A 25082-nucleotide genomic window follows, 5' to 3' on the forward strand; every position below is an offset into this window, starting at 1 on the left:
GCAGGCGTCATCAGAAAGATGATCAATGATTAATTGATGGCGCTCTGCTTTGCTCCCGGTCCCGGACGCGCTGCGAGGGAAGTAGAGTTTGGTTGTGATGTTAGTATATCCAGCATCCAGCAGCAAAAGTGAACTGCAGTCAAGGAGTCGTGGCTTGTCAAGTCCTGCTGTGGATGACGTGCTCAATGCTGCAGAGCCCTGAAGCTCCGCCCCCGCTGCTACACAGAGCGCTGGGCGCTGATTTATTTAAAGTTCATACATGTTGAATCTGTGGTGTGACCAAATTTGCCAATAATAGCCCATGGGATCGCAAGGAAGACGTCCTGAGTGGGAAGTAGATCGGATGAGGGCTTCTCAAGATGAACAGAGATGACTTTTTACTGAAGTGATTTTTTAATGAAAAGCTAAATAATGTGCATTTACAGAGTCACTAGGCTCTCTGCGGTAACTTTGTGTTCTCATGTGTGTGCTCGTATAGAAGAGTTATGGCCACTCACACACACTCACACACACACACACACATAAACACACACACACACCGGCCTCTCACACGTGCAAACATATTTACAACTTTGGGGTTTTCTGCACACACGTGTCCACACACTCCAGCTCGTGTGTGTGAAGCCAGATGAAATGCGGCGGTGTGTTGACCCCCCTGACAGGGCGTCATGGCCCCCGGCCCCCCAGAGAGAAGTGGTGACGGGCTGAGAAAATGTCCTTTTTATTCTCCCAACACTTCCACTGATGAATGATTTCATCTCACTCTGTGCAAAGAGGAGTTTGACTGTTGAAATGCGCAGCAGTAAATTAAAGCTGTTACTGTCACACGAACCGGGCCTGAGCCAAGATCCCCCAGTGGGTGAGTGTAAAAGTGTGTGTCCGGGTGTGTGTTTGTGCACATGTTCCTGATAATGTCTTTTCAGTTGGACCTTAAATCATCTCTCGGGTGTTGGTCGGGCTTCAAACTATGTTGAGAATTTCTCCGATCCACAATAGGGGTTCCAGTCGGTCAGCCTGCAATTTACACCCAACCTTGTTCTCGTTTTATATCAAAGCTTTCGTTCTTCCATTTTCACACGATCCTCCTAAATGAACTGTTGTGATTTATTTCTATCCATCACAATAGACTGTATTGTTCCCCTCACTCGGCACTCGGTCTTAATGGTGTTGTTGTTTTAGCTGTTTCTTCCGATAGACAGCACAACACAGCAAGCCTCCCGCTATTATCCCCAAATTTACGAGGAGCTTTTGGATTCACTCTGTAATGAAAAAACAACATAATCCTCTCAGCTGGCGATAGATACATCCCTCCTCATCAGTGAAACAATGCAACAGGTGTCATTTATTTTGCTGCAGGAAGTGAACGGAAACAAGTTTGTTTCTCGCCAAAAAAGTCACGCTGCTCATACCTTCAGAGCTAGAATCCGTTACCTCCTGCTGAATGTTTACACGACCAACGCAAGTCTTTTCACCTCCCTTTTTGTAGCCTCGCACTAAGCCCTTCTCCCCCATAACATCTGACTCTTCAACCCTCGCCGGGAGCATATAATGGATCCGGCTGCATCCTCTCTAGCGGTGGTCTCTGCAGGAGAACCAACTAAACTTTGTAACTCCAGGGGAGGCAGTGAAACTGAAAGACACTTACTCTAAACCCTCTGTTGGGCGCCTCAGAAGAAGAGGTTTTGATTTTGTGGGCCAGGGAGCCGTTACAGGCCCATTTTCTCATTAGAATCACTAGAGCTGGCTGCCGTTGATGCTGGACTACTGGTCTCTCTGGGCCTCATTTTAGCCCTCATGCTCTGCTGTGGATCTGGGTATTAGTCTCAGCCCTGCATTCCACCAGCAGCTTTAGAGGGACAGAAGGAGGTACATTCTTCTCTCCTTGTAGGTAATCCTTAACCGTGCAGGCTTCACTGTTTTCGCTTACTTTCTTGGCCATTTCATGACCTTTTTCCATACGATTGTCTGAAGTATTCCCGGGAGGTTTTCGTTTTCCAGCCCTCGGGGGGGTTTGACTCCTTGATTGATGGGCTGCTTTTGTGATGAAACATTGGACAGGACTGCTCTGTCATTGTTGGATTTAGCCCCCAGAAAAAGGTGTATCCATTACCTCAATGAACCAGGAAATACTCCTTCAAGGCACTTGAACCTTCTCATGCTCTAATCTGGGGGGAATCTTCTGACACTCAGCGGTTTAAGTCTTTAAGATGAGGTTTCTGTCACGCCGGTCGACTCACTCATCGCCAATTGCGCTGATTTAACATTTTTTAGTGGCATGGGAAGAACAAGTTATTAAGATGTGTGTTTCAACAAAAGGACACATGTTTGATGGCTTCCAATAGTTCTATATTTAGAAACGCCCTGTTATAGTTTGACATATAAGGGGCCTGAGTCCACATACAGCCTTTCTTCATCCCAGCGTTTCCTCAAGAAAGCGATCAGAGCTCTTTTTTAAACAATCTTGACATATATCATCACTCAAATCACAGTATGATAGACTAGCATCGCTACTCTGTCTTTATTATTTATTTGTGCTACTTTGACATGTATTTGACATAGTTTTATGTCACTATGGAAGAGCTTGTCACCGCTCTATTTGACAGCAGTTCCGTTCCAGCAAAGACGACGATAAAAGCACCACAACACTCAGTGTCCGCCTGGTTCATCTGCTCCCACATTTAAGATATTCGGTTTTTGTTATTATAGTGTCGGTTTGACCCACAAAGCCAAAATGAGCTTCTCCTCTATTTTCTACAGTGACGTCACCAGCAGTTTTCTGTAAAGTTCGGAGACTTGAGTAATGAAAGACGCTGGCCCTCCGAAAAAAAACCCTGCTAGGTGGACACAGGCCTTTAGGGATCTTTGCGTCCATCATTGGTTGTCCCAGGCATTTCAGACGTGGGCGTTGTGTAATGCCCTTTGTCTTTCAAAAGCTGCTATTGCTACAACACCAGATTGATTTCAGCAAGAACAAATATATTGTATATTTCTCTGGGGTATGCAGGGGGGGCCGGGCAGGGTGAGAACCGAGTGGCTGGATGAATGCTGGCATTGTTTGCTGGGGCACACACACACACACACACACACACACACACACACACACACACACACACACACCAATACACAGCTCCTCATAGTGTCCTCCTTTGTTCTTCCTTGAACATGCCGTCATGGTTGAACTAAACATTTGTCTGCTTCAGATTTAACACTTAAACGCCACATCATGCCCACCTTTTATTATTTTTCCGGCCAAATGTCTTTACAGGCAAAGTGGAAAAAGTTGAATGTGCCCACGCTCATGTGAGAGGGCGACCTCTGACCCCTTGTCTCCACACGGCATGCCCATAAATGTTCCCTTTAAATGTTCCGTTCCTCGTAACCTTCTTCTCAAGTGGGAAGTCGTCCCTTCATCTCTGGAGCTTAACGGGGAGACGGAGTAAAACGTTTCTGAAGTGGTTTGATTAGTTCCTCTGAGATAGTGGCGAGTTCTCAGACGAACATATTAAAGGAGTAATTTGACATTTTGCGTGTGGTGTGGTGATGGTGAATTTGGATTTAGAGGCACATTGAGTATATGCAGTATATAAGTATCTGCACACACCCGGCCCTCCACCCGTATTTTCTTTTTTTATTTCATTTTGCTGCGTTTGAGACATTTCTGGGCATCGACCTCTATAAAAACGATCCCGATCGTAAGCGTGTTTTCAAACGGAAGCTACGAAAATGGTGGACGATTGATGAAAAACGCAAATACAGCAAAGCGAAAACGCCAGGCGGACAAAACTTGTTCCAAAACGAGAGTAACTCTGGGTTTGACTTTCACCCCACTGGCGAAATTCTACTCAATGAGCCTTTTAACAGCATAAATTGTTGGGACGATGACAAAAATGGGGAACGATATTAAGCAAGGCAGTAAATGAGTGAATTTCTAAAAACTGCTATAAGCTGTTGCAACACGATCGAGGTTTTCCGAGAAAAAAAGGCCTGTGGTCGCCCCATGTGTGGGCTCCAGTTACGTGTTGTATACACCTTCGATACACACACCGCCTCGACCGAAGGCAAAGTTAGAGAGACAAAACCCAACTGTTAGCTGCATTTTGGATTTCTGGGTGTGTTTTTCCAGTCTCGAAAAAAGGCACCTTTATGTGAATGGAAACCGGCGGAGCGTGAGATCAGAGGATTGTAGTGTTAAAATAAGACGTAGGTCAGTGGGCGTACGCAGCCGTTTTTAGAGAAAAGTGTGTGTGTGTGTGTGTGTGTGTTACTGTATTTTGGGATGGGAACGTGAGCGAGGTGTCGGGAGGAGGGCATGTTGGCGGCGGGGGAGGGAGGAAGACATTAGAGGTGATTTTCCACCCCGTCTGCACTGCTTAAAACGTACACACCTTGTGTTTTTTGAGCTTTTTCCACACAAAGCTGGCCTTGTTCTGAAACGGCCCAGGAAGCGGGATCAGACATGGGGAAAGAGCGTGATGGTTGACTACGGATACAGTAGCTGACGTGGTGTCGGGTGGCCTCGGGACAGCTCGGAGTTAAAAAGCTTTGTGGGAGTTAACAGTGAGACGCCACACAAGCTAACTGGGCCCTCGTCACTGGAGATGGAGAGGATAATGGGAGCAGTCATTCCCCCTCCACATCCCAAATGATGTCAGCAGACACTACACATGTGGAAACAACAGTTGCCTGATCTCAGATCAGCTCATTATGGACCCGTGTTTTGATAACTTATGGATCATGAGTTCCACATTCAGAAATATCACTCATTTTTCCTTCCTAATCAAAGCCAGCAGCTTCGGAGCTCACCGCCCGCCAACGGTGCTCCGCTGTACAGTGGCATTATTATTGCTCCGCTCACTGTTTTCTTTTGGATGTGCAGCCTCTGCCTGTCGGGGTATTTTTAAAGCGGGTTGACGGGTGGAGGCCCGGCGAAGGAAGGAGCGAGCACCGTCGAGCCTCCCGCGTCCATCACATACATCAGGGAGGAATGAAAGAGGCTTTTTAGCGGCGACAACGGTGAGGCCTTTTCCTGGCATTCCTTTGACCTTGCCTTATAGGAGGAACACGCAGGGTGGGGTGAGGACAGGCAGAAAGAGGCCACTGTGCTGAGCTGTCAACAGGATGGACAGATGAGAGAGAGAGGAGGGAGGGAGGACATCAAGGTGGATGACGTTTCCCCATGACATCACTAAAGCTCCCCCTCGGTTTTCTTTCCACAGCATGTGCTGAACCGGTTAGCCGTGTTGCGTGTAAAGTACACGGCGAACCGGCCGGCCCCGGTTTCCTGACGGCTGGCACGGCAGAGACCGAGTCACAGTCCAGGTCCTTGTGTTACGGTGTTACTTGATACAGCGGCGGAGCAGAAAATAAACCCCTTGTCTGGTTCATTTAGCTGCGATCATCAAGCGACTAATTCACACCTCCCCCGTGTACAGTAAAGACATTATGCCTGGTGTGTGTGTGTGTGTGTGTGTGTGTGTGTGTGTGTGTGTGTGTGTGTGTGTGTGTGTGTGTGTGTGTGTGTGTGTGTGTGTGTGTGTGTGTGTGTGTGTGTGTGTATACAGTAAGCACGCGTCTGAAATGGCCTTTTGCCCATGAAAGCTAGCGAGTTAATGGAACGAAAGACTTAAGGGGAGCTTGATGGAGAGGTTAATTTGTAGAGGCTGTAGCGTTTTCCTGTCCAATTAGCTTCACACATACATCATGAGCACCCGTTTGCCTCCGTGTGTGTGTGTGTGTGTGTGTGTGTGTGTGTGTGTGTGTGTGTGTGTGTGTGTGTGTGTGTGTGTGTGTGTGTGTGTGTGTGTGTGTGTGTGTGTGTGTGTGTGTGTGTGTGCGTGTCTCCTTCATCTTGTCCAACCCGACTGAAGCTGGATATCTCGGGGGGTCCACGTAATGTCTTACAAACGCCGATCTTCCAGTGTAAACACTCAAAAACCGACTTAAGTTGTTTTCCAGACTTTCCAGGGATTTCTGAAGTTCCTTGAATCGTCAATCAAACGTGTGCTGGCCGTGCTCCTTTTTCTGAAAGGATCCAGGGTGGAAGGAAGTGGCGCTCGCCTCACGGGGAGGTAATCAGACACAGTTTTTCCTTCAGTGAGTCGCTCGTGCCAGCGCCTCCACTCAGCATAGCTGCTGCAGTTATCACTGGCAATAAAAAGCTCCGTTTGATGGGAGTCCTTCGATATGCAGCTTTCCACGCTAGGAAAATGTAACGCCGAGCCATTTGTTAACGATTTGCGAGTATCGTGAAATGTTCTTCTTCTCAACGAGACGCCCACTTCAAAGTCCCAGCCTCTTAAAAGTTTTCTCAAGCTTGAAACTGAGGAATTAAATAGATCTTAACAGTGAAAACCACAAGTACATTGTTGATAGAACGACCACTGTGTGTGTTGTGATTTTTAAACCAATATTAGTGATGCCACGAACTATTAATTTTCATTATGAATTATTTTGTTAATTTCTATGTTAACTGATTCATTGTTTGGTCTGTAAAACATAATTTTGCATATCTAATAAAGTTAAAATGTTTTGGCTTCACATTTGGGAGCTGTCCAGACTGGAGGAGTAATACACAGTATGGGCCAAGGGAAAAAGCACTGAAAGTGAAGAAGGAGAAACATATTGGAAATCTTATTTTGTTGCATATATTTGTTAAATAGCTTGGAGGAAAATGTGTGAAAGTGAATGCAGCGCTGATTTAAATTAAAGGAACGTTTTGTTACAATTTTATTCTTGCTTCGAAGGGATGTTCTGTGACTTAGGACTTTATTTTGTACATTATTGCATTATTGCCTATAATAAGCAAGTGTGATATGAATAGTGTGTCCCTAAAACATTTTTACTTGATAAAGTAGATTAATATACCTTTCATCGACTAATTGTTGCAGATCTAATGAATACAAGTTTTGGCATCCATTCCAAATAAATAATTTTTGATACTTTGAGAAATAAAACATTTATTTCTCATTTACATCTCAAACAAACAGCTGTATGAGAAACGTATATATTATCTGTGGATGGTCTGAGCTGCAGACACAGTCTCGACACCCAGCACCTCCTCTCGGTTTGCAGCCAAGCATGAAGCAACAGTGTATCTCCGGCCACGATCCATTTGATAAACTCAAACATTGACTTTCCTCCCTTTATCATAACGTTCACCTCATGTGTCTTGCCTGCTGAAACGTTTTGGCTCTGTTATGTCTGCTCTCGAGCCAGAGAGAGATAATTATGTGGTTTCCTTGCTCGTTTGGGGGATGAATACCTTTGTGACGAATACAAGCCCTCCACCTCGTCACACAAATATTGGTTTAGTGACGGCAAACGTTGCTTTTGGTGCGGTCAGCAAAAGTGACTACTGTGTTTGCATGGGAGTAAATATTAAAACCCTTTCTGGATACGACAGACGGTTGGGATGTTCAGGGCCCAGAAGAGACGTCTTTCCTTGTGGTTCTAAAGTCCATAGTTTGGGATGTTCAGGGCCCAGAAGAGACGTCTTTCCTTGTGGTTCTAAAGTCCATAGTTTCAGATTGGTAATATATTATATGTCTGCTTTTCAATACTGATTAAAGTTCCACTTTAATGTGATTTGAGGACACATTAAAGGACTTTGTTTTCTTTTTTACCAGCTTAGGTCGAGCTGTTGGCATGTTTTTGTCGTGTGTATGTATGTTTCCTCGGCAGCACATTCCTAAACAGCTGTATCACGTTGACCTTTCCCGAGCAGACAACCACGACCGGCCTTAAACCCCCTCATTGGTTGTATCGAATGCGTCACGCACGCAGATGTTTTCAGCTGGAATGTGCAAAGCGGTGTGTCCCTCGCTGTACTGTAGGTAGCCAGTAGTGATTCGATGCAGATTCAACAGGCTAAGTGGTTTTAATTTAACTGCAGCTGGAAGATGTAAGGACTTGAGTGGAGCTCAGACTGGAATGGTGTGCGTGTATTGTTCCAGGTACCGCCGAGAGGATCAACTGCGATCCAGGAAGTCCAACTTGAGTCGTGCCTCAAGGTTAACGTAGAGCCAATCAAATACTGCCATCCTGCTAAATTCCTGAGTGAATAATGTGTTGTTTACTGACGAAAGCAATTTGACAGATTTGATTGGACAATGTGGACTTTGTATCGCCTCGCAACAAAAGTTGATCCGTCCAAAACTCCTGAGAACTCCTGCACATCTGGCCAATCATAGGCAGTGTGAAGTGGGTGTGAATGTCGTTTTGTAGATTTCGGGAAAAAGCTCCGTCCTTTCATCCTATCTCCCAGGGTTGTGGCGTGAGGGGAGGGGGATCTGACCTTTGGACTCGAACCGGGAGGTCTGAAGGACTCCCTTTCACCTTGAAATCCTCTCGGCACGCGGACGTCGTCTGATTTATTACAGCTGTTCTCATGTCCGCTGTTAACCTGGACGCTAACCTCTGTCTACTTCACAAGACTTTCCCAACCTCCCGGCATCTGAAGAAACCCTTAAGTGTTCACCGCGGTTGTCTTGAAGCTCACACCCGTTGCCAGCTCCTCTCTAATCTCTTCGGGTGGTAGCTCTGCCTCTGACGAGCCACCTCGGCTCGTTTGTGGCTTCAGGGATACGCGAGTGTTTGTCCCGACATCATCTCTGCATCTGTGGCGCCGGTCCAAGCCTATTTACATACCCGTGAATGAGGCTAGAGGGCCCAGAGGTGAAAAGCATGCAAATGGTGCGTTTGCCTTGGCGCTCCCCTCGCCGGCCACATCAAGAGCACGTCTCTCAGAGTGGCAGGGCGGTCCAGCGGCTCCGACACGGCTCGCTGTTTAGCGAGGAGGGCAAACCGAGGACTCGGACTGAGTGCTAGTTATTCACCTCCACAGGTGCTCCTTTGAAATTCATGAGAGGGGAGAAAAAATGTTTTACTTATGAACAAGATGTACACATTTGCTTTTCATAGCAGAGTTTTAGTGTGGCTTTGGTTTTAAATCTTGTAAAGTTTTAATTTCTTAATTCATCAAATATGTCTGTTTACTTGCTATTATTCTTCTATGTATTTGTAACACACTGACTTGCAAGTTGAAGAATATATGGATTTCATCCGTTTCTCTTTCACGGAGAAAAGAAGCACAACGGCGAACAAAGGCCAGGTTCCAATTCAAGTTATTTTCATAGTATCCACTTCCCCCTCGGGGGCAGAGACGGGCGAGGCGAGTACACTTCAGTTACCCACACACTCCTGCTTCTGGGATGGCAGTTGTTTTCCATCACACTCTTCAGAATGATGGCGATCTCACTTTAAACCCCATGATTTGATATTTGCTCCGTCATCCTGAGGGGGTGTTTCAACCTTTCACTCTGCTCCGGTTGATATATGAGCATGTGTTTTCAATTCAGAATCTCCAAGCTTTGACTATTTTTTATTTTTGTTGCAGTATTCCGACTCCGAGAAATCCTCCATGTTGAAACTATCCGTCTCCATGAAAAAGTAGCGACCATCTTTTATGTGGGAACTCAGGTGCTATTTAAAATTAGGATTGTAAATCTATTCGGGATCAGGTCTGGTTCAGATAACTCCTGGACAGGATATGTTTTACTTGTCACATGGAAATGTACCGTTTTGTCATCGCACTAAAACTCACAGGAAAAACACAGAGAGTCTCCGGTGTCGAAGATTCCCGGGTTTTTTGGGATGTCTCGTCTCAGATCTGGCAGTGGCCGACCACAGCTGTGCTGGTGTTGGGATGGCGTACTGTAGTCGAGTAATTCCCTTCCTCCTCCTCCTCCTCCTCTTCCTCTGGCCTGAGCCAGGTTGTCCCGGAGGTGCTGGGGGCATCCGGGGCCAGAGGAGGTGGAGGCAGGTGAGTGGCTGCAGACCCCACTTGCCTCCTCCCTCCTGTGTACACCACAGCCGCTCCGATCTTTGCTGTTTAGTCTCTGGGAGTCCAGACTGAACATATCCATGAAGGCCAGGTCCACAATAGTGTCTTTAAGGCGGATGTTCGCCCTGAACGACCTCGGGGGTCTTTCTAGGAATGCAGCAGCAGAGGACACGTGATAGATCCGGGGTCGGGTGCTTGAGATTGCACCATCCTTCATCAGTGATGAATGCATCCCACGTTTTATTGTGTGTCCATGTCTACTTGTGATTTATATCTTTAGATTTCATAAGAGCTCAGTCAGTAAATGGGTTTTTAACCTGCTGCAGGATATTAATCCTGCTGTACTTTTTCTGTCTGAAGATGAATATTGATCTCCAACTGATATGTTGAGTCACTGAGTCGCGTACGAGGTGATCCGACCAGGAATCCACCTCGACCCGTTGGCCTTGTACATGTCACCGAGCGTGTCCAGCTGTTCTCTTCTCCCATAAAAGAGACTGAACTGTGTCCCAGGGGAGTCGCTCTAGGGGAAGACGGGGGTCGTTTCTGGGGAAAAAGGAATTCCTGCCTCTTCTATCAGATCAGTTTGTGTCTCATGATGTATTGTGCAGACTTTGTGGAAACATTGTTTTTGCATCTACATGGGTCAGCAGAAATAGAGTCCATCTGCTGAGCTACACCCAAATCTTGAATAGGAGCAGGAATTCCCGAGCTTTATCTGCTCTTACGGAAACCAAACGGAGAGCACAAAGGTTTCCACAACAACACATTTCCTTTCTTGGCAAACGTGGATGAGAGTAGCAGAACGGGGGTCCGAGTATGTCGCGGAGCTCCCTCAGCCAGTTACGCTTTTGGCAGCCGTGGACGGAGTGACCTCCTCGGCTGTGAGACACTTGGATCTGCTTTACATTTGCACCTGTTGGGAACATGAAGGATTAAAACAAATGCAGTCGGATGTCTCTCTGGGATGCTGTGGATTAGATGAAGTTGCTGCAAGTGAGGTTCAAAAACCTTCACCGCCTTCGTTCATCTTTCTTCTGTTTTCTGTTTCCTTCTCGACTCACGATTTGGTTCAGTTCCTGTCAAACACATCACGACTATGAAGTTATTTCTGTCTCATGCTTTGCAGCAAAGGTGTGTATCTCGAAGTGTTTTCCTCTGGCTGTTTGTGCGAGAGGAGACCCGTGTTGAGGCTTGAGCGTGATTAGGATCTGGTCTGATAACGACCCGCCATGTTGTGATGGTCCAGATCTTCTGAAATGTTTTGAAAGTGTTTTTAAGGAACAAAAGAGCAACTTTTACTACAGATCAAATTTTCAAAAACAAACACAAAAACGATGTATTTACTGATTGAAAGAGCATCCTTTTCTATCATCACTTCTGACCCAGGAGAAGTGGTGGTGTCAGTATCTACAGCCTGTGTTTTCTCTTTTCTTATTATGTTGCTGTGTTCGGGACGTTTCTAGGCCAAAGAGCACAACAGTCTCTGTTTCTCACGTGTTTATTTTCAATACATTTCCTAGAGAAGAGGATGGGAGGCCTGCGGTGATTTATTTTATTCCCAACGTCCGTATGTTCATATGCTTTGAGTGCAGACAGCTCATCCATCACATGAGCTGCAGCAACAGTAAACTGTTATAGTTGTGGCCTTCTCTAATCACAGGATGTGGACGAGAACGGTGCGTCACTTCTTCTGTTTTCTAATGAATCAAAGGCAGGAACGTGACGTATTTCATGTAAATATTTTTCAAGATTTCTAGGAAACATTCGAGTGTTTGTGTGACAGCGTGCGGCCTGTTTTTCCTCATTTTTATGAAATTCACTTTCTGTTTGAATTGGATCTCGGGTCACATATTTTGAAACTATGTTATTATTAATTGAATAACGTCTCTCTCTCTCTGCTTCTCCCTCCAGCTGAAGCAGCCTGACGAGGCAGCGGCGGCCGCTCACACTTACTTCCAGGCCAACCCAGAACACGTGGAGATGGGTCAGAACCTGGAGCAGTACAAAGACCAGCAGGGCGTTAAGGAGGAGCAGTTTGTGGATCGAGAAGCTCGACCTCACCAGGTGGGCCATGAAATATGAATTATCTCTTTTCATGCCTCCTACCTATTGATGTTTCCAATTCTGGCCAAATTGTCTGGTATAAAGACTTGAAGTTGAAGTAGCCAAACAGGAAAAGTACAGCTATTATGATGGCACTTGGATTTAATGAGTGGAAACTCTTTTAGTGCTGGGTGTGGTGTAGCCCTGATACGTTTTGGATCCTTTGTGCTCTCATTCATTCAACAGTCTCATTTCATTATATTCATATTTGCTTTAAAATGTAGGGAGTAACAGTAAAAAATTGTAAGAAAATTGAATAGAAAAATCTATTTTCAGGTATAAATTGTCACATTACCATTCAAGTGTATAATTAAAGTTCCTGTGTTACTTTTCAATCCAAAAGCTTTTCTTTGATAACCAGAAATGCATGAATATTACGGATTATAAATAAATACCTAAAGTGACTGCAGTCCCGTCTGTTTTTGGTTAACCCACCCATCTCTTCTTCTGCTGATTCCAAACAAATGATTGTTTCTGCAGAAAGCTTGATTTGTACCAGAGGACTTTAAAAAGAAAATGCTCGTATAAAACTGTCAAAAAAACAAATACCTCATTACACTGTTATGTAACGAAGAGCTTTGCTTAACGAGTTCATACTAACTCTCATGCTCCTCCGTCTCTCCTCAGTGCTCCTTCACAGCAGCTGTGCGGTTGTACGATAAAGGCGAACACGAAGCATCCATCGCTCTGTTCGAGGAGGCCTTGGTGGAGTATTATAAAGCCGACTCGGAGTGCCGGGCTCTGTGTCAGTGGCCGCAGAGGTTTGAGAGCCACGACTACCTCCGCTACCGCTACAGCCTCCATGAACTTGTATCAGGTACGTGTATACCCGATTCCCTCAGTGTAATATTAATACATGGCATCTTATGAATAGGTTCACATTTAATTAGTTATTAAGTGTCTGCTTCTCCAGGCGAGGCAAGCTCACAAACAAGACACTCTCTCAGGGCCGAACACAAAGTTCTTCCCTTTAACCCCGACATAATACAGACGGCGTGGCAGCTTCCTCAAGATAACTTTCATGCTCTCCCAGGAGGGAAGGAGGCAGACTTGGGGTTGAAACTGTAATGTTGAGTTCAGAACTGTTGTACAGCTCAAACCTTGATTCTCACGATGGCCATCGGGCATCAATAAATATTTTTGCATAAGACATCTACCATCTCCAGAGGTCTCCTTGCTTCAAGGAGACATGTCTTGCTTCATACATATTCCCATCACAGTAAGAGTCGACACCTGGATAACTTGAATAAAAACCTCTTCAACAATAATCTATTTATAGGTCAATATATGTAAATATCCAGGGTAATAATAGCTCCGTATATATTGCATTAAAATCCCAGCAAACAGATTGACATGATGTGGATTTTAGTTGGTACAATCAGCTGTATTTTTTTTTTTTTTTTATAACTATTTGAACTATTTACACTCCCGAGTTTCTAATTCAAACCAGGAATTTCTTGTTTATCTTCTGGTTTGGATTATTTACACCCTCTTTGTGTTACATTCTCAACAACATGATACGACAGCTGGCACCGGTTTGAAAAACCCACCCAAACACCGTGAGAAAGTAAATGATGCGGTGGCAAACGTTCAAGCTTTTCCAGTATGTTTTTATTGTAACGTAACAGCATGTTATGGTATTTTATTGCCAGTGTGAACCAATATCTTACCTCCCGCATGTTGCAATGCATTACAAGCTGGCTTGGGTGATCTCTGCCTTCAGATAAACCTGCCTGTTGATTTTTTTTTAATTATTTTAAATGTTAAAAACCCTGTTGTTTTGTAAATGCTGTCATTAGTTGATTCTAAAGTGTCTGACAGGTTTGGTTAGCAGTTAAAACATTTGGTGAACTTATCGTGACTGGTCCAGGGACACGTGACGGTTCTGCATGGCCCTGAGCCCGAGCTGGGCTTTGTTGCGCTGAGAGGGAGCTCGGGATGCTTAGACAAGGCCATACAAACCCTTCATGCTCACTAGCTGGACAAATCTCTACTGGCAGTGGCTTGGCGCTGGATGGCGGTTGGCACTGGGTCAAAAGGCTAGGGAGGGATAAAAAAAAAAGAAAAGAAAAAACTCTGTTTAAAGTCCCAGTCGGCAAGTCCGGCGGATGGAGGGCACTCTGTCAGATTTTGAATGTTTCCAACTCTCAGGCTCCTCCCCCACGACCACCGAGCTCCTCCCCCATGACAACCGAGCTCCTTCCCCTCGACCACCGAGCTCCTCCCCCACGACCACCGAGCTCCTCCCCCTCGACTTCCTGCCCTTTGAAACCCCTTAGATCACGGCACCTTTGAAACGTGGGTCCGATGTTGACTCTGGTTTTATCACGGGCACCGTCGCCATCTTTCTTTTTTTCCTTCTTTTCCACCGGTGTTTTCTTTTCCTTGGTTGTTTTGTACCTCCTCGTTTCGGTTTTTAACGAGGAATTGGAAGCTTGTTGCTACTTCCCTCCGCCTCCCCCCAGTGATAGTGGTACGACCCGAGGGGGGAGGGGCTCTGTGTGTGCACGAACACAGCCCTGCGTGCTGATTGGACAGGATGATCCGGGCTCTGTCGGATCTTTGCAAAACAAACAACAGGCTCTAGTGTACATAGAGGCACGCTTTTTTTCTAAAACCAGATAATTTAAGTTGTTCTATCGGAGCGTAGTGTCGGCTTCAGTGAATATGATCAAAAAAATGTTGCCAACTAGGACTTTAATTATACATATGTGTTCTTCTTATATATATTTTTGCATTGGAATCTGTTCATCGTGGTTAAGAAGTATAGAATCAAAGAGTCATAGACTATAATCACAACATTCAAAAAGGCCGCAGAAGACAAACAGGAAGTATAGACTGTTAATGACAGTAAAGCTTCAATTTATGTGATCAATATTTGTTTTCATAGGTTGCTTAGATTTTTCTGGCACATTCCACATGTTTCTGTCCAGAGGTTTATATTTCAGTGCTTTGGCTTTGAAAGTAAATACATGTCTGACTGCTGAGACTTCAGAGCGTAGTGGTATGAATGGGAGCAGGGGCCAGTGTAATCTGTGGTGAAGATAAACACAAACAGGGACATAAGGTCCTCTGCATGCATATGTTGCAATATTTTATGTTGTTGGTTGTTGTATGGTTTACCACAGCACTGACGTCCTGGATTATTAAATTAACTGGAAAACTGCATCCAGAGACCCCCGACCCCCCATATATATATATAGTAGGGCTTTTGCATTCAGCACACATTCCACATTTTAGGGTTTTATGGTTTAACTCGGTAATGTCATCTGCATGTTGACAAGACTTTAATAGGCGAGACCACATAGCAGGCCCTTGGGAGCCACTAAAGCCCTGATGCCAGTAAGACGTGTTCAGACATGATGTTCTAATGGAACATACCAGAGCCTGCTGACCGCCCGAATCAATATGTTGATTTTGGGGAGTATTTAGCTTGCATGGCATGGCATGTTTTGACAAATTCAACAAAGGAACATTCTGGTATTTTTGTGCATTCCTGAAAAATACAAATCCCAAATGTTCCTGTTGTGTTGAATCCCAGTTGAAAAGGTGGCTTGAATGGTTTTGTTTGGTGCTCTGAGTTTCTGGTTCAGAAGTATCCTATACTTTATTCATATTTTATTTTTACAGGTTCTGTGTTTTCTCTGTTCGACAGCTTGTTAAAGCAAGTTTTGGAAGGTCAAAAATTCAAGGTTTAACACCTGAACACACCACTTTGTAGGGGTGTGAATCTTTGGCTTCACAGCGATTCGATTCAAGGACAAAATTTTTTTTTTTTTTTGGAACGATTCGATTCGATTCAGTAACTTGTAACCAAAATTCTATATCCATGAAATAAACATGCAATAATGCGAGTGAGACTCTCTGTATTCTTCTGAAAGGTGAAAAAATAAACAGTCCACAGAATTACTTATTTAACATATTTATTCTATAAAAAAGTAGTCCTGCATAATATTTTATGCTGAATACAAAAACGTAATGTTCAGTTATTTTTAACATTATTCAATAGACTACATGCTGGCAGGGGAGAGAGTGTCTTAAACATATTAAAACATTAATCATAATTAAGAATCACGATTCATCCGATTAAACGCATTTATGTCAATTATTGGTGAATCTAAAAGGATTCATTCTATTTATTTATTTTAGCAGATCGATTTAATTGAATCGATAGGACTGACAATCGATGCATCGAATGAATCGTTACACCTCTACCACTTTGTAATCTTTTTCATGCACGATCCATAATTTCACTTACAGTTTAGTTTTTGATGTCCATTTTTACCAAATTTGACTTCTAATTGTTTACTGTTTAATATATTTTGAGTAGCCTGCAACTTTAAGAAGTGATGCTATGGTTCCAGCTGTTTCCTCTCCCTGCTGCTCAACACCACAGAGCAGAGGTCACTATAGGACAGTTCCATCTCAGCCCAGCAGCCACTGGCAGTTTCAGAGGGGGAGCCTCGTCGTCACCGTTGTAATGAGCCTCATCAGTAACGAGCATGAAGCTGACATTGTATGTGGTGCGTTATTTGATCTTCTTCACAACATGGTCTGCAGCCAATAACTTCCTGTAGAAAGACTCTCTGATGTGGAGGCTCGTCCACCGGATCATAATTACATCATTATGTCGTTTTACATTACTACTCTGGTGCTTTTGGTGACGCGAGTAGCCGGGCCTTCCTCTCTGGAAATGAAGGTGGGCTTTTTTTTGTGCAGCAGCCGCAACTTAATTGCTGACAAGTGTGCTTTGTCTCAAACACGTGTGGCCGGGTTGCATAAACACAGAAAAGCCAGGTAATTAGTTTTGGCTGCGCTTTGTTTTACTTACAATCAGGGGATTATTTTCCATAGCACCACTCTAGTGGAGTCTGTGATTCTGATGTTTACATGTGTTAAAATGTACATGTGTATTTTTAATTTTAGAGTAATATAATCCCTGATGTGTGTTTTAATAAAGGAGAATCTTCTTCATAGATGACTTCCTCATGTAGAGATTTGATTTTCAGCAGAAAAAAAGAAACGTACAGTCGTACGTGATTCTGTTTCTGCTCCTCTGAGACTCACGAAGGGATGGAAACAAACCTAAACTCTGTGCGACGGTGAGGAAAGCAGCGCTGCAGCTGCTCAAGAGTGACCTCACTGTACATTCACGCACACAAAACACACACACAAGCATGCTATCGTCCTGTCTGACAGCTCTCCTCTCGGGGCTCATCGTAAGGAAATGATATGTAGCGTCTTGTGAAATCCGTCGTTCCTCGGATGGTGTTGAATCCTGTTTTTTTTTTTATCGCTCCTTTAGGGAAGACAAAGACATGAAAGCTCTTTGTGGTTAAAAAGGGGAAAACATTAAGTTGATCTCCATCACAGCAACAGGGAACGACATGATGTCCGACATGCTGTGTTTGATTTGACACAGACTCATCCAGTCAGACTCATTCCAGTGTTTTTGCCTCACAAATAACAGACCCTTCACCCAAATTGGACATCAGGGAACAAAAAAAACATAACAGATGCACTTCAAGAACGACTTTCAATAGCTGTTTTACACACGGTTGTCACACATAATAACTTGCCCTCATGTTTGGCAGGGATCAATATGGTGAAGTCAATGTAATGAGCTGGAGATCTGCTGCTATTAGATTCCATTAGATTCCTCAGTCATTTATTACTTTCAGCTGTTTGAGTGGTCCTTTAACCCTGATATCACAGCACTGATCTCAGCAGAGTTAACGGCTGTGGGCAGGAAATACTGTAATACTGACCATACTGCATTGGTGCATAACATTTGCAACAGACCACACAGAGTTTTTCATTGATTTAATAGGCCCAGCAGTATTAGGCATACAAAGTGTAACTGCAGTATAAACGCTGTGAAAAAAACAGGCGCCTTAAGTGCCTTAAATTTGTATTCTTCCTAAAGGCCAGCAGGTGGCGACTCGTCTGGTTGCAAAAAAAAGTGATTTTTTAATTATTTCTTTTTTGTTTATTTTTTAAAATGTTAAACTTTATTTTATTATTGGCTTGTTTTAATGCTTTTTTTTCTTCAATGCTTTTAATGTTTTATGTAAAGCACTTTGAATTGCCCTGTTGTTGAATGGTGCTATACAAATAAAATTGCCTTGCCTTGCCTTGGCATTGTATAGAAGTCTACTCACTTTATTACCTTATATATTATTTATAACCTCATTAATCATTTTAAACATGGTCTCAATCACTAGTTGCAAGTCTTCTTCATTGCAGCATCGTGTTCATTTAGTAAATCATGGTCCAGTTTAGAGTAAAATAGATGATAAAGTGGGGTCTGCCTTGTTATGACAGCTTTAATGTGCGTCTTATCATCTCAACGTGAAGCTGGTGATCTGAAAGCTGATCTTTAACCTCTTTAAACCGTTTGTGTCACAGATCACTTCACTCAGGTGCTGCACTGTGAACACGAGTGTGTTCGAGACCTCGCCACCCGGCCCGGCCGCCTCTCGCCCATGGAGAACTACCTGCCTCTGCACTACGACTACCTTCAGTTCGCCTACTTCCACCGTGAGTTGAATGATACACTCACTCAGACATTTTACTGGATGTCTAGTTCATTCGAACCACAGAAGCACCACTGTGTGGCACATCTGCCTGCCTATGCTTGTTGTCATAATGAACAAAGAGGATGGATACGCCCCAGAGTTCAAACACTCACATACATGCACAAACAAGATCTCATCTTGACCACAAAGAGCTGCAGACGGGCCGAGCCAATCAGTTGGCTGCGTTTGTCATTGTTTCACAAGAACGACATTATCTTGTATTTGGGCGGATCCGGAGCCTCCGGCTGTTTGTTTCTGTGAGTGCGTGTGAATGAAGCGATGAATGGATAGGCTCAAGTCTTCTGTCGTTGTTGAAGTAGTGAAGAAGTCCTCCAGACGAGGGTGTTGGCAGAACAAGAACGCGTAGACGGCGTGTTGAGCTGTTGTGAGATCACCAGATTATACTTAATGACCCATAAGCATGTGGCTCGAATACAGCAAAGTGGATTATTGGGTCTGTGCAAACACACTGAGAGGCTTTGATTCCTAGCAGCCGCTGTGTGTGTGTGTGTGTGTGTGTGTGTGTGTGTGTGTGTGTGTGTGTGTGTGTGTGTGTGTGTGTGTGTGTGTGTGTGTGTGTGTGTGTGTGTGTGTGTGTGTGTATGTAAACATCTCACTGGATCAGTTATTTTACTGTATTATAATGGTGAATATATTAAAACTTTTTGCATTCCTCGTTTACACAAAAGGTGATTAACAGGCAACAAATCATGCATATGAGCTGGTATACTTCAATTGTTAATTCAGTATTAACACCCCTCTCTCACTTTAATGGTCCATTTTAAAGCAAGATATATTTAAAAATGGTTAGGAAGATGTTAAACATTTAAAACATATACATCTGTGTGAAGGAATGCAAATAAAAGTGTTTTTACATGATGAAACTGAGGGAGACGGTACAGGACGTTCCTGCTGTTTGTCTCACTTCATCATTGACAGACTTCAGTCGTGTTTCCATTCTCCGTCGTGCAGCTTTTCCTCCATTGTAGTAATTGTTTGTTTCCAGTAGAAAGCCAGTAGAAGCGTGAAATCATTGTCAGGACTGTGTATCGTGTAAATAAACAGATCCATGGTGCTACTAGAGGTTAAAGAAAACACTCCACAGATTACCTTTTAATTGTGTTCATATGTCTAACGGCTTTCTTTCTGTCTGCAGTGGGACGCCTGGAGGAGGCGCTACAGTGCGCCCTGACCTACCTGTTATTCCACGAGGGGGAGGAGTTCATGACGGACAACGTGGAATACTACAGAGAGGTGCTGGGACACGACGGCAAGCCCAGAGAGGTGTGGATCTGCTGGTTTTGGTGGGATGGGGAGGGGAGGTTAGAGGGTAAATACCAGGACGGATGGTGAGAAAAGGGGAATTAGTATCAATGACTGACTGAATAAATGGACAAGAGTTTAGAATAAGGAAAAAATGGGGAGCTATAACAATCATTTGCAATAAATTATTTGGATTGTACATTAATTTTAAATGCCAGAGGTTTAAAAAAATGCTTTAATATGACAATAAAACACAGGTTGATATTTTAATTAGACGAATGTAATGTAGGTAAGGAAGGTTTAGAAAGATTTAGAGATTAAAACTAGTTCAAAATTTAAATATTAAAATGCTCGAAACTGCTCCTTGGACTTTGCACGGGACGTTTCCTTAAGAAAATAAAATAAAATGAGTTGTTTAAAATAAGTAAATACCTCGTTCTCATCTGTCATGTAAACATTCAACATCTTTCAGGATCATATAGACTCCACTTAGTTCAACAATACACACAGTGAATGTGGAGGTTGAGAGACGGAGAGGGAAAGTGTGGATTTGAAGGGAGGCAGCAGGATATTTGCTGTATTTCTTGGACGAAGTCGCTCCTCGCTGCTTGGCGAGCGTTTGCCTCTAAAAGTTTGCTTTTCACGTCTATATGTTCTACATCCAGCTGGAAATACCGAGCGGATTTTTACTATGTCAACGTGTTTACGACAACATATTTCTTCCTCTGGCCGTGCTCTTTATTATTTCCTCGCCCCCCCCCCGGTGTTCATAACGCTCTGACTGATTAGAGGCTGAGCGTCTGGCTGCCCATCAGAGACTTCAGGTCGAGGATTCGTCCTCTCCTGGTCAGCTGCTCTAAAAAACGTCAAGCAGCGCCTTGTTTAAGTCTCCATTACAAAACTCCTTTTTTTCCTAGAAAGCCTGGTTCTCATTATAGTGAGCGGGGCTCAAGGCAGCACTGTGTGAATGTGTGAGTGTGTAGTGGACATTGTGTGTGTGTGTGTGTGTGTGTGTGTGTGTGTGTGTGTGTGTGTGTGTGTGTGTGTGTGTGTGTGTGTGTGTGTGTGTGTGTGTGTGTGTGTGTGTGTGTGTGTGTGATAAAGAGGCTGACATGTTGCAGCTCACGCTCATGTTTTTCTACTCATAGCTTACATTTTTCTAGCCCTCAAGTCTTTCCAGTCCCATCAGTTTACAGTACGGTCGCCTGGCCCACGGATCGCCTCTCCCCTCTGTGCTCTCTCTCTCCCTCTCTCTCTCTCTCTCTCTCTCTCTCTCTCTCCCTCAGGCCTCGGGGAGCTCATTTACAGAGCCCTAGATCTGAGTGCCAGGCCCGACCCGCCTCCCTGCCAAAGAATCCTGCCTTTCAGGAATGGCGGTGGAGGAGGAAAAGTCATGTCACAGTGCCCACAGAAGTCTGGAACAATTTGGGGGGGCTGTTTGTATTAAGGGTGCTGGAAAAGCACCGGAAAAACGCTACTGGATGCTCAAGTTTCATAATAATCATCATGACGGCCTCGACCATAACCGCGTCTGCCTTTCTCACACAGACATAAAAAACCCTGTATGGATGGATGTCTAGCATATTAACATTCAGATGTACACACACAACTACAGCTAGAGCAGTAAATCAGCTCATATTAGTGGACTATATATCTGTATTAGAGTTGTGAAATCTCTGTGGCCTCTCAATGGGACGGCTGAGATGGCGGCTTGCAGCTAACAGTGCTAACAACTCTAGGATATTGTAGTTATAATCTACATTTTGTCCTTTTCGCTGTAAAATGTCTCACTCACCACATAGATCTTTCATAATCACATTCAAGGGAAGATGTTTATTTCATTCTATATCAGTTATTGCCCTCAAACGTCATATCGTTTTCAGCCCCCATACTCTACGATCCAAGCCTTGTGAAACCCACAGATTTTTTGCTTCCATCCACGTTTTTTTTTTTTTTTACGTGGCAGTAAACGGTAGTAAAACTGTCGCTCTGAGACAAAAGAGAGAAGCCATCATAAACCATTAGTCCTACGGCTCTCAGCCGAAAGAGAAAGTCATTACGTTTCCCATAATTGTTCATTTTGGGAGGGAAAAGGGTGAAGACAGGAAGTACAGAGAGTTAAGAGTTTTGAAAATGTCTGACGATGAGTTTTCATTTAAAAGATGATCCTCTCAGCTATGGCATTAAATATGTACTTCTCTCACTTTTCTGAGTACTGAGGACTAAAGCGTGTGTTAACGTTTACTTTAACAGTTCAGGAAGTGTTTGCTGTTAACCTCCTTTTGTTGCGTTTGTGTGCTCAGGATGCCGCGTGGTATCTGAGGAGGCACAAACAGGAGCTGGAGCTCCTCCTGATTGGCAGCAACACCATGGGGGTGGATTTCACAGAAGGGGTGAGTCAACAGAATACACAACACAACAGTGTCCCATAATGTCAAACTCAAAGCAGGCTGCAGTTATTTATTGAGAGAGCCCTTTAATTCTTGAGTTTTGCCCAGAAGTTAAAACAGATTGTTTAATTTAATGTTGCGGATATCCGGAAGCCGTTCCACTCGTGTTTGATGCAGAGCAGATCTCCTGCTGTGTGTGTGTGTGTGTGTGTGTGTGTGTGTGTGTGTGTGTGTGTGTGTGTGTGTGTGTGTGTGTGTGTGTGTGTGTGTGTGTGTGTGTGTGTGTGTGTGTGTGTGTGTGTGTGTGTGTGTGTGTGTGTGTGTGTGTGTGTGTGTGTGAACGCATTACTGTGACCCTGCTGCTGCTGCTGGCTCCAAGCAGGGTAACAGGTGTCTGGCACGGCCACCGTCCTCTACTGGCTTCTCGGCCAACAGCGACGCCTGCTGGCCGTTTTACCACATGACATATTTCAATTTACTTGATGGAACCAGAGTTTACAGATTACTTCATCTTTCCTGCAGAATTACTGGAGCAGCACCGGTGGAAGAGAGGACTCACACAGGTAAACAGGAGATCTCTGTGTCTGTACTGTAAATAATAATAATTATGATTTATTACCCTTCAATGGAATAGCTCCTTCTGTGAGAACCATGTATCTTTAAAATGATTAAGATACATTTTCTAGCTGATCCAAGAGTCTTTTTAAAGAGTTTATGTTTTCTTTAGAATTAGGATAATTTTGTCAACACATAAAGGAATATTTCATACTTCAGTTCATCACAAACATTCAACATAAACACATCTGGAGATACATGGTTTTCACTGGACAGGAAGGGAATGAAAGTAACTAAAGCTGCCAGATAAATGTAGGAAAGTAAAAAGCAGTAGGAGAAAGTATAGTACATGTAAATACTCTAGTATATTTTATATCAGCTCATTGTTTTTTTGTTTTTGCCTTTCATTGAAAGAGAGAGTGAGAGTGAGGTCTGGGCCAAAATGCCAGGGCTGATTTTTGGTCCCAGTCCGTCCCTGTTTAGGTGCATCCTACTTTCTTGTTTTAATTGTAGTGTAATTTTTGGCTATTTTCAGCTAAAAGCTCTAAAAACCAACTGTGGTGGAGCATTTAGCAGCTAAAAAGATCGAGTACATCCTTGAGGAGTTGATAGAGACAGAGAAAGAGCTCAAGGAGGATCAATAATGGACTGATATTTACCAGAATCATGACTCCAAATGCAATGTTATCTGCTTGATGTGTAAATAGGCACAAGGTGGCCAAAAAAATCAGTCAACCATGACTTTGACTCCCAACTTCAAGATGCATTCTTTCCTCCGTGTTCTCCCAGGGTCCCCTCCGGTACGGACGGCTGGATGGAGTACGTTCCCATCTCAGAGAAGAAGAACGTCACTGTCGCTGCTCCACAGCAACTCAAAGAAGGTAAACCTCCACAGAACGGACTGTAACCACTAAAAGTGTCCGGTTATATCATCTCTGAGCAGCATGGCTGAGATAACGTTCTTTACAAACTGCTGTGTGCTCCGTGTAGGCGGCCCCCTGGTGTACGACAAAGTGCAGCTGGTGCAGGACTCGGCGGCCTTGAACGGGACCCAGCGGGTGCTGCTGGATCACGTCATCTCCGAGGAGGAGTGTTCAGACCTCAGGCGCCTGGCACATGTACGGCCATTACACAACGTTCATATAACACAGTGATTTCAAAATAAAGAACTTTTGAAGCTTAATTATGTCTCTATTTTTGTTGTTGTTATGTTTCTCCTCTTGCAGGCTGTCACCATGGCAGGAGACGGTTACCGAGGGAGGATGTCTCCACACACTCCCAATGAGAAGTTTGAAGGAGCCACTGTACTCAAAACTCTGCAGGTACGCTAAATGCTACACGAGTGATTGCATCCCTGTATCCTCCCACGTAGTTGTCATGGTAACAAGAAACCAAATAAAAAAGACAGAGAAGAGAACATTTGATTCTAAAATTCTAACCAGGGGATCAGGATCAGAATGTCGGTAGCTTAATCATAAACACTAGAGATTTCCCACAGGGGGTCCAGGACCCCTAGTGGGTCTGTAGCGTTACTGCAGGTGGGAAATGATGATGAATAATGAGGTGAAATATGATTTATTGTTTGACTCCACGTGTTACAGTCTCCCTTCTTGTATGTTTTCCTCCCTGCAGTACGGCTACGAGGGCAGAGTGCCGATGAGGAGCGCTCGCCTGTTCTACGACATCAGCGAGCGAGCGAGGCGGGTCATCGAGTCGTACTTCCTGCTCAACTCCACCCTGCACTTCTCCTACACACACCTGGTGTGTCGGACAGCCATCACGGGTCAGTCGCACACAGAAACGTAATGATGAATGATACTGCCAGGTTTCAAACGATACAAAGCTTAATGTAAATGGGTGAAGTATCCCTTTAAGAATAATCTTAAATTCCTGTGCTTTTAACAATGCGTTGTCTGTTCACAGGCCAGCAGGATCACAGGAATGACCTGAGCCACCCCATCCACGCTGACAACTGTCTGCTGGACCCCGAGGCCAACGAGTGCTGGAAGGAACCACCAGCATATACATACAGAGACTACAGGTGTGAGGCCATCGGTACCACAATTTAAAAATAATAATAATAATAAACCTGCTTTGCAATGCTTCACTTTTTTCTCCCTTTATGACGTTTGTCTTTCTTTTTATTTATTTCCAGTGCACTGTTATATCTAAATGGAGATTTTGAAGGAGGGGAGTTCATATTCACAGAAATGGATGCCAAAACAGTCACGGTAGGATTGTTTTCTCCTTACTTCAAAATGTTTTTACTGCACAAGAAGGCAGGGGACATGCTAATGTTACAGGTTATATATTTATAAAATGACAATGCATTTTTAACGAAACCATAAA

General features: G+C 44.0%; 1 protein-coding gene across 1 annotated transcript in view; it reads left to right on the forward strand.

The window, feature by feature from the left end:
* The window catches only part of p3h2 (prolyl 3-hydroxylase 2), a 49003-nt gene that overhangs the window by 21671 nt on the left and 2250 nt on the right, over positions 1-25082 (forward strand). Inside the window, exons 2-13 of the mRNA XM_084011236.1 lie at positions 11756-11908; positions 12575-12764; positions 18356-18487; positions 19682-19809; positions 22092-22181; positions 22701-22741; positions 23523-23614; positions 23724-23851; positions 23960-24055; positions 24366-24516; positions 24657-24774; positions 24889-24964. Coding sequence (XP_083867362.1) covers positions 11756-11908; positions 12575-12764; positions 18356-18487; positions 19682-19809; positions 22092-22181; positions 22701-22741; positions 23523-23614; positions 23724-23851; positions 23960-24055; positions 24366-24516; positions 24657-24774; positions 24889-24964 — 1395 coding nt within the window. The remainder of the gene's footprint in view (positions 1-11755; positions 11909-12574; positions 12765-18355; positions 18488-19681; positions 19810-22091; positions 22182-22700; positions 22742-23522; positions 23615-23723; positions 23852-23959; positions 24056-24365; positions 24517-24656; positions 24775-24888; positions 24965-25082) is intronic.

Source organism: Eutrigla gurnardus, assembly GCF_963514095.1.
Source record: "Eutrigla gurnardus genome assembly, chromosome: 6".
In the NCBI taxonomy this organism is placed as follows: Eukaryota; Metazoa; Chordata; class Actinopteri; order Perciformes; family Triglidae; genus Eutrigla; species Eutrigla gurnardus.